The 9205-nt window shown below is 44.0% G+C and overlaps 1 protein-coding gene across 1 annotated transcript; it reads right to left on the bottom strand.

The window, feature by feature from the left end:
- Window positions 1-1915: 1915 nt before the first annotated feature.
- LOC136539033 (expansin-A31-like) lies at window positions 1916-8470 on the bottom strand. Its single transcript, XM_066530962.1, has 3 exons — window positions 8353-8470; window positions 8125-8253; window positions 1916-2421 (listed from the first exon to the last, which is right to left on the bottom strand). The coding sequence occupies exons 1-3, from the start codon at window positions 8468-8470 to the stop codon at window positions 1916-1918; spliced, it is 753 nt and encodes a 250-aa protein (XP_066387059.1).
- Window positions 8471-9205: the final 735 nt, after the last annotated feature.

Here is a 9205-nt window from a genome sequence, read left to right as displayed (position 1 = left end):
CTATTTTACTCGTCATACATTGATCTTTACACACCTTAATTAGCTTTGCATTACTGAAACATTGGAGTGAAATATTGCAGCCCCGGCTGGAACAAGAAATGAAGGAACATCAGGAGCTGGGGGCCCAGCTAGAGGCCGAGCGGGCCGAGTGGTAGGCCCAGGCGCAGAGGCTGATAGACATTACGGATTTCCTACAAGGGCTTGGGCAACGTATGGGCTTGTCTCTGCCACCTGGGCTGTTGGTTCCACCTCCACCTCCGCGTCCTGCAGCTGCAGCTACTCCTGTGAGTATCAAAGTTTTTTACTTTTGCTTGTGCTTTGCTTGTATGGCCTCTATCGTCCTAGATTAGCTATCAAAATAATCTTGTCTCACATGCAATCTTTTCTCCTTTGTGCAGTCTCCATCTGACGGTGGTTCGAATAATCCACCTCGTACACCTACGAATGATGCATCTGGGCCTTCACCACAGTCGCAGTGGCCGAGATGAGTGCATGTTGTATTTTTTACATTTATTGTTCACTTGGTGATGGACTTGTAATATATTTATGATGCACTTGTGGACTTTGATGGACTTGTGGACTTATTTGGATGGACTTGAGCACTTATTATTATATATTGTGATGGATGTGATATGGGCGGATTGATGTGTGGATGGATGAGATATATATGTGATGGATGAGATATATATGATATATGTTTGTATGAATGTATTTGTCATGATGGAATGCAAAAAAAAATTGCCGTTTTGGGTCACTTTGCCAAGTATTGCACTCGACAAAGGACCCTTTTGCCGAGTGCAATGGTCACAACACTCGGCAAAGCTGGAAAAATGGGCGACCATAAAACAGATTTTCCAGCTTTGCCGAGTGCTGTGACCATAACACTCGGCAAAGAATTTAAACTTTGCCGAGTGCCGGCCATAGGGCACTCGGCAAAGAAATTTAAAAAAAAATCAAGACTTTGCCGAGTGCCATCCATAGGGCACTCGGCAAAGAAATTAAAAAAAATAAAAAAAATCTTTGCCGAGTGCCTTCCGGGTTGACACTCGGCAAAGAAATTTTTTAAAAAAAATGAAAAACGTTTGCCAAGTGCCCGATGGTCGGCACTCGGCAAAGAATTTTTTTAAAAAAAATAAAAGCACTTTGCCGAGCGTCTGTATGGTTGGCACTCGGCAAAGAAATTTTTCAAAAAAAATTAAAGCTCTTTGCCTAGTGCCTTCCGGGTTGGCACTCGGCAAAGAAATTTTTTTAAAAAAATAAAAAATCTTTGCTGAATGCCTGGCGGGTTGGCACTCGGCAAAGAAAAAATTCAAAAAAAAAATAAAAGCTCTTTGGCGAGTGCCTCACGGGTTGGCACTCGGCAAAGAATTTTTTTAAAAAAAATAAAAAATCTTTGCCGAGTGTCTCACGGATTGGCACTCGGCAAAGAAATTAAAAAAAATTAAAAAAATCTTTACCGAGTGCCTGCAGGGTTAGCACTCGGCAAAGTGATCGTCAACGGGACCGGCGCCGTGACGATCGCTTTTCTTTGCCGAGTGTAAAAAACACTCGGCAAAGAGGGCTTTGCTGATCAAATTTTTGCACACTTGGCAAAGAGGGCTTTGCTGATCAAATTTTTGCCGTGTGTTCTTTGCCGAGTGCCGCACTCGGCAAAGACTTTGCCGAGTACAATTTGACCTTTGCCGAGTGCCTCAGGCACTCGGCAAAGAACCTGAATTCAGTAGTGAGTATATATCTACAACGTTGAAAGAAATATCTAAAATTCAAGAAATATATCTACAACGTTGCCTTTCTACTTCTTTTTAATAAAATACGTGTTCTGGACTTGAAAAAAAAAGACCTCCAACCCTTGCCATTTGACCGAACCATAAGAAATGGCGATGGGAAGATCCAAGCACTCTGCTGCTTGCAGGTTTTAGTAGTAGAAATTCTGTGTTGTGGTGTAGGTCTGTCCGAACTGCCACCACCCAGCAGGCACCACATTCCAGAACTGAATGTACTGCCCGCCGGTACTGGTAACGGCGAAGCTGAGCCCCTGGCCGACGAGCCCAGCGAGCGCCTGCCAGTTGGCGCCCCAGTTCCTGGACATCTGGATCCACCCCGTTTTGTCGCCCTTCACCCAGGCGGCGCCCACGGAACCACTGCCCGCGAGGTTCTGGATGTTGACGAGCAGAAAATATTGGGAGCCGGCGATGCCGAAGCGCACGCCGCCGGTGCGCCAGCACTGGACCTGCTGGTACAGCACCGGGATGATGCCGGCACTGTAGACGCCGATATTCTCCCATGCCGGCTGCGACATATCGAAGTGGGGGCGCCCTGGGCCGCACCACCCGCCGTTGGGCAGCGCGTAGTTGGCCGGGCACAGGTTGGTGGCGGAGACCGTGATGGAGTTGCCGGGCTTGCAGGACTGACCGCCCGGACCACTGGTAGAGAACCGAGCTTTACTCCCGGTGGGGAATCTCCTCTAGTCCCGGTTCCCCACCCGAGAGTAAGCATCCGGAACTAAAGGGGATCCTTTAGTCCCGGGTCAGGAACCGGGACTAAAGAGGACCTTTAGTCCTGGTGGGTAACACCAACCGGGACTAAAGGTGCCTCCTGACATGCCATGATGGCCGGCACCTTTAGTCCCGGTTGGTAATACGAACCGGGACTAAAGGTTTTTTTTTTCTTTTCTTTTCATTTTTTTGTTTTCTTTTCAAAATAGGTTTTCGAAGTCGTATTGTACGCTGCTAATTATACATTTATACGCGCATATAGTATGTTTCGGTTCAAGCACAATGAACGTATTAAATCACACAATTCAAGCGTAGAAATAAATATATATATATATATATATATATATATATATATATATATATATATATATATATATATATATATATGCATGCATGCATCATATATATATATATATATTTACATGCATGCATGCATATGTGTATTTTACATTATATTATTTCATGTGCATATATTACAAAAGATTGCATTATAGTTGTTGTGACATAACAAGTTTCCTCTCATCCTCTAGCTTGGCTTCAATGGTAGTGTTGGGTCGAAGTAGAACTCGCCCTTGGAATCGATGACCTGCTCATTAAAAAATCCGGCTATAGACTCTTGAATTGCTTTGATTTGGTCTTGCCGTATGACCTTTTCCTCCAACCATCGAGTCTACAGGTTTGAATTAAAGGAAAATAAATTAATATATGTATATATATATATATATATATATATATATATATATATATATATATATATATATATAAAGACATAGTAACACAATCAATAATAATAATTAAATGAATATATAGTGTATTTTTAACGTACTTTGAGTCTCTCTGTAGGAGTTCTTTAGGAGAGCACCTTGATAAACTTGCAAACATAGTAACCACAGTAATTGTTCCCCTGTTCCTGCCTCAGACACCACTTTACGAGAAAAAGATTTGTCATCCAATCTGGTGATCCGGTGAAAGTTATATGTTTAATTAATAAAGATAATGCAATTCAGGGGACTTACTTTCAAAGGGATTACATTCAGTGGCGCTTTGCATTTTTCCATGTGTTGCTTCTCAATAAAGGTTTTCCAAACACTGCCCAATAAAAAATTTGCCACGTCATCAGATATAGTTAATCATCATGTTTGTGTGTATATATAGTTGCTAGAGATCCCAAAATTACCTCTGGATAATATCTATTATATCTTGGTAGTCTTGTTGTGGTTTTCTCATCGAGTCATAGATTATCAAGTGACTTTTCACCAGATCGATGTCCATCAATATCCAGTGATTGCTGCATGCGTTTATAGGATATAACGCATAACACTCATTAATTAACTAGAATCAACATATGAGCCATTAAGGATATGATCGACATGATTAACACTCACTTGAAGTTATAGGGAAAGAGTATATCCTTCTTGTGGCGTTGGTTCACTAAGAAGTTCATGAGATTACTCTCTGACTCAGACTTCCAATTAGTCTTTGAAGTAATTGGGTCTTTGAATACTATATGGGGATCAATAAAACTAATTTCATTGCAGCCTTCCTTTTTGAGCTCTGTCATTGTAAATCTGCATATATATAGTACTTGTTAGGATAATTGATATGCATATACACACATATGATGAGTTTAATAATAGATCGAAAGAATTATTACTTACAGGCAATAGCAGCTAATGATAACTTTGTCCAGAGAGGTCAGGTGGCATAGTTGATGAAATTTTGCAAAGTCAACATACATAACATCATCGCCACGGAACCAATGTTCGTCTCTAATTCTGACACCAACGCAGAAGTCTCCACTAGTAGACGCCTGCATGTACCACTTGTTTAGCAGGTACATTTGCGTTCCTAGATCAGATAAGGCTTGAGGGTTGTATAGACTCTGGCCTAGTACAAATTTTTTCTTCCAAATATCAACCTCCGCCACACTCTCAATGTTTCCATCACCAAATATCTGGTAAAGGTCGAGACCAGTCTCATCAAGAAATTCACCAAGGTGATCCAAATCGACATCTGTAGGTATGTTTGCCTGATGCATTAATCCTAAATTCAAACCATATTCATTACCAACAACTAGCGGGGGGATTGATTGGTGCGCTTGTTGTCCGAGTTGGGCAACTCCTTTCCCTGCCCGCTTCTTTTTCTGTGCCGCCTCAATTGACTTGGTGAGAGTGCGGTCATAGTCTGATAATGTTGATTTGGACGGCTTACGAGATTCCCGCTGTTGTTGCTGGTAAGAAGTCACCTTTTTTCTTAGAATATCTGGAACTACGAAGAAGTACGGTTTCTCCGGGTTTCTCCTTGCTTCTTGATTCATTTTAAGTTTGTCATAGAATCTAGACATGTCTTTTTTATATGCATCAGTTTCTTCTTCCTTCTCTTCAGATATTATTTTGGGAATAGCCCTTGATTTCACGGTGGCTTTCTTTGCAGGCGGGGACTGGTTCTTCGTTTGAGGGGCTGGCCTCTTGCTAGGCTTCTTGGTAGGCGGGGGCGGGGGAGGCGTTGGAGACCTCCTTGGAGGTGTTGGCAGCAGCGTTGGAGACCTCCTTGGAGGTGGCGGCTGCGGCATTGGAGACCTCCTTGGAGATGGTGTGGATGCAGCCTCGTCTTCCAACACAATGTCATCGTACAGAGCACTATGATGATCTGGCGATTGAACAATTGGATTTAGGTTGGGGGAGGATCTGCTACAAAAAAAGGAATGACATATTATTATGAGCAAATTGTTAATTATTTAAGCCAATACAAATTAATAATGTAGTGTTTTCATCCGCACGTACCTATGGTGAGGTAGTTCAGGAGGAGGTGGAGCCGACATCCCTGGAATGATGATGTAGCGCTTGCGCCATAGAATGAATGTCTTCTCCGCTTCTCCTAGAGTCTTCTCGTCATCACCTCCAGGAATGTCAAGAGGCAAATCACTAAACCCTTTTTCAGCTTTATCTACCGAGATGGTAGCATATCCTTCTTGGATTATATTCCTATGAATCCTTGGTGTCTTAGTTCGGTCGATAGGATTAACAAGACCGATAGCCACCTTGATTGTTGAATTCTCCTTCGAAATGTGTAGCTCACACGTTGTACAAGGTTTAGTGACGTCATCCATAGGGAAGCGCAGTCCTGTCTCCCCTTGATTTGGTATCTCCGTGGAAGCGCAGCTGCTTTTCAACTAAATAGATTGGCTAATGTTGATTCCTGGCTCTGATGCCTGCTTGCTTGCACTCATTGCTATTTGCACTTGCCTTCTGATTTCCTCCTGCATTCTCACTTCAAGGTTTTTTTCCCGCTCCTGTGCTTCACGCACCGCTTCCTCCAACCTCTGGAGCTACTGTGCCTCTTCTTCCTTCTTTCTCTGGCGACTTCTGTAGGAAGGTCTGTCCTGAGGGAATCTATGCTCCCACGAGACACTTCCTTTGCCTCTAGTTCGGCCACCATGTTCAATAGTCCCAATGGCGTATGTCAGCTCATCCTTCTCTCTATTGGGCCTGAACGCACCACTAGCAGTAGCTCTCTGAGCATAAAACAATCTTTCTACTGCTTCTTACAGTCTTGCGCCATAAACGCACTTCCCTGTCTCCTGGTCTAGTGTTCCCCCATGAGCGAAAAATCAATTCTTTGCACGTTCTCCCCACTCGAGTGATTCTGGTCTGATACCCTTGGCAAGAAGGTCTGCTTCCATTTTGTTCCACTTCTTAATGGCAGTCGGGTAGCCACCTGATCCCAAGGTATGGTGGTATGTCTTCTGTTGGGCATTATGTTGGTTCTTTATCACCCGACTCACACCCTCTTCCGAAGTCTTGTACTGTACAAACTCATCCCAATAGGGCCTCTGCTTTGAGATCGGGCCTGGGACAATAAAATCTGGTGCTATGTTCTTCTTGACATACGTTGTGTATAGGTATTTCTTCCAAGTCTGAAACTGGGTGGCCATCTTCTTCATTGCCCAATCCCTAACTCGCTCCTTCAATTCATCACCATCTATTATATCATCATAACCATCTATTTGGAGCGTGAAATGTACCAAGACATCATTCCAAATTAACGCCTTGTCACGATCGGAGACCAAACTGATATGAGGAGCATTGGTCTTCTTCTTTCATTCACAGGTACTAATCGGGAGCCGGTCCCGTACAAGGTAACCACAGTGATGCACAAATTTCATTTTATTCGGCCCCCCCGGTTCTCCTGTATCCACATTGAACTCCGAGATGATGAAGCGACCCTCCAATGGCTTTTTGGGACCTCGAACATTTTTACTCTTCGTTGTAGTTGTTGATGTCGATCCAGAGGGCTACAAAACATAAACCGTTGCCGCTCTCCCTCGTAGAATCAAAGCTCCTCCTTGACGTCCGTTACCGCTCGGCAGAGAACATGCTCGCCGAAATGAACACGGTCCGCTAGTTCAACTAGTACGGATTTTCTATAATTTTCTAACTATTTTCTAAGTTTTTATTTATATATACTACGTTTAGGTACGGTGATTGACAGACTACTGCGACAATATCAGGACATGTGAATAAATAACCATCCGTACTAGTTGACCTTTCTTATGTGATCATCTCGGCGAGCATTTCTCCACCGGACGGCACCGTACTTGGTCAAGGAAGAGCTCCGATTCTACGAGGAAGGGAACACGGTCTTCCACGACCGTTGTCGCTCTCCCTCGTAGAATCAAAGCTCCTCCTTGACGTCCGTTACCGCTCAGCAGAGAACATGCTCGCCGAGCTGAACACGGTTCGCAAGTTCAACTAGTACGGATTTGCTATAATTTTCTAACTATTTTCTAAGTTTATATTTATATATACTTTAACCTTCTTTCATGTAAATATGCAAGCTTGAAGTGATTTTGAGCTCAAATTGCTTACAAATGAAAAAAAACACAATAAAGAACCATAAATATATATAGTGAACAAAATGGCATAAGAAAATGGTGAAAAATGAGAGTATGAGATTGGTAACCTTTATATATACTTTAACCTTCTTTCATGTAAATATGCAAGCTTGAAGTGATTTTGAGCTCAAATTGCTTACAAATGAAAAAAACCACAATAAAGAACCATAAATATATATAGTGAACAAAATGGCATAAGAAAATGGTGAAAAATAAGAGTATGAGATTGGTAACCTTTACAACTGAAGAATCGACGGAGGAATCGAAGAAATCGATGGAGGAATCGAAGAATGGATGGAGGAACAATGGAGGGAGGAAGGAAGCAAGAACACTACTGCTGTGAGCTTCAAAATGTGCTGAGCTCGGGCTCGGGGAGGAAGGAGGAGATAGCCGATTTATAAAGGGAGAACATTTAGTCCCGGTTGATGGATCCAACCGGGACTAAAGGTAACTTTCCAACCCCGGGCGCAGCCACGGCCCGGGAGTAGACCTTTACTCCCGGTTGGAGCCACCAACCGGAAGTAAAAGTATACCTTTAGTCCCGGTTGGTGGCTCCAACCGGGACTAAAGGTCCCTGCCACCTCTGTCTGGCGCAGTAGCAGTTGGGCAGGGACCTTTAGTCCCGGTTGGAGCCACCAACCGGGACTAAAGGTATCTCTAGTCCCGGGCGCAAAAAATTCCGGGACTAGAGCCCATTTTGACCGAGGATCAAAGCTCTGTTCTCTACTAGTGGACGTGACGTGTCGCAGGTGATGAGGTAGCACTGCCCGCACGACGCGCCGTCGTTGAACAGCGTTGAGCTCAGCGCCGCGTTGTTGACGCCGTACCCGGCGTTGTACAGGTTGTCGTACCCGCACGCGCCACCTGCATTGGTACGTGCATGCGCGTACGTGGTTAGCAAAATGTGCGTGTAGCTCTTGCGGCAAAATGGATGCAATGGATAATTATTAAGGGATTGCTTACCCATGGTGCCGGAGCCGTCGGGTCCGCCGTAGAACGTGGCGGTGCCGGAAGACCAGCCCGCGGCAGCGAGCGCTAGGCACGCTGAGAAGGCTATGCACAAAATCAGGGGCCTCTTCATTTTCACGACTACGGTCGAGGTGGATTGGCAATGGAGGGATCAACCGTACGTGTTCTGGACTTATGCGATGAGACGGGATGCATGGAGTTGGCGCAGGCCAGTGCTTAAATAGTGGATGATCTAGCTAGCTGTGAAGGGGCAAACTGGAGGAAAGAGATCGACAACTCACACGATAGGTACGGTGGGGCCATGGGGATATCGATCGATTAGGGAATGATGGTCGTGCCTTGCGCGCGTCAGAGTGCATAGTCAGAGCAGATGAAATTCGGCCGTGTTCCATCGAAGCAAAAGCACATGCATGCAGTTGCAGACGCCTCGTGCACGACGATACTAGCTAAGCTCCAAGGCCTGACTTTGGAGATGGAATTAATCATGGACAATTGCTTTAATTTAATTTATCTACGTTTTCATATGCTAATGATTAGCCTATATAATATATAGGTTAGCAACGAACTATCAACTAACCCGAATTCGTTCCACATTAGTTCATTCAAACTCTGATCAACATCGCAACCGCTCCGGAATGAACATCAATTTGTTTCGTTGGTGGCTACCGAGGAGATGTGTCACCGTCACTGATACATGCATCATGTTGTAAGTTGTACCTACCTTAACCCATCAGTCCACGCCCAGCCGTTACTCCATCCGTTCAGAAATGATAAGCGCATTTTGATCAAACAAAATAGATTGTGACCCATAATTTATCTTACAATATATGTCTATTGCTAAAAAAAA

The sequence above is a fragment of the Miscanthus floridulus genome, chromosome 2, assembly GCF_019320115.1.
Source record: "Miscanthus floridulus cultivar M001 chromosome 2, ASM1932011v1, whole genome shotgun sequence".
Classification (NCBI taxonomy): domain Eukaryota; kingdom Viridiplantae; phylum Streptophyta; class Magnoliopsida; order Poales; family Poaceae; genus Miscanthus; species Miscanthus floridulus.
Note: the sequence above shows the minus strand (reverse complement) of the source record. Positions and strands in the feature narration are given on the sequence as shown.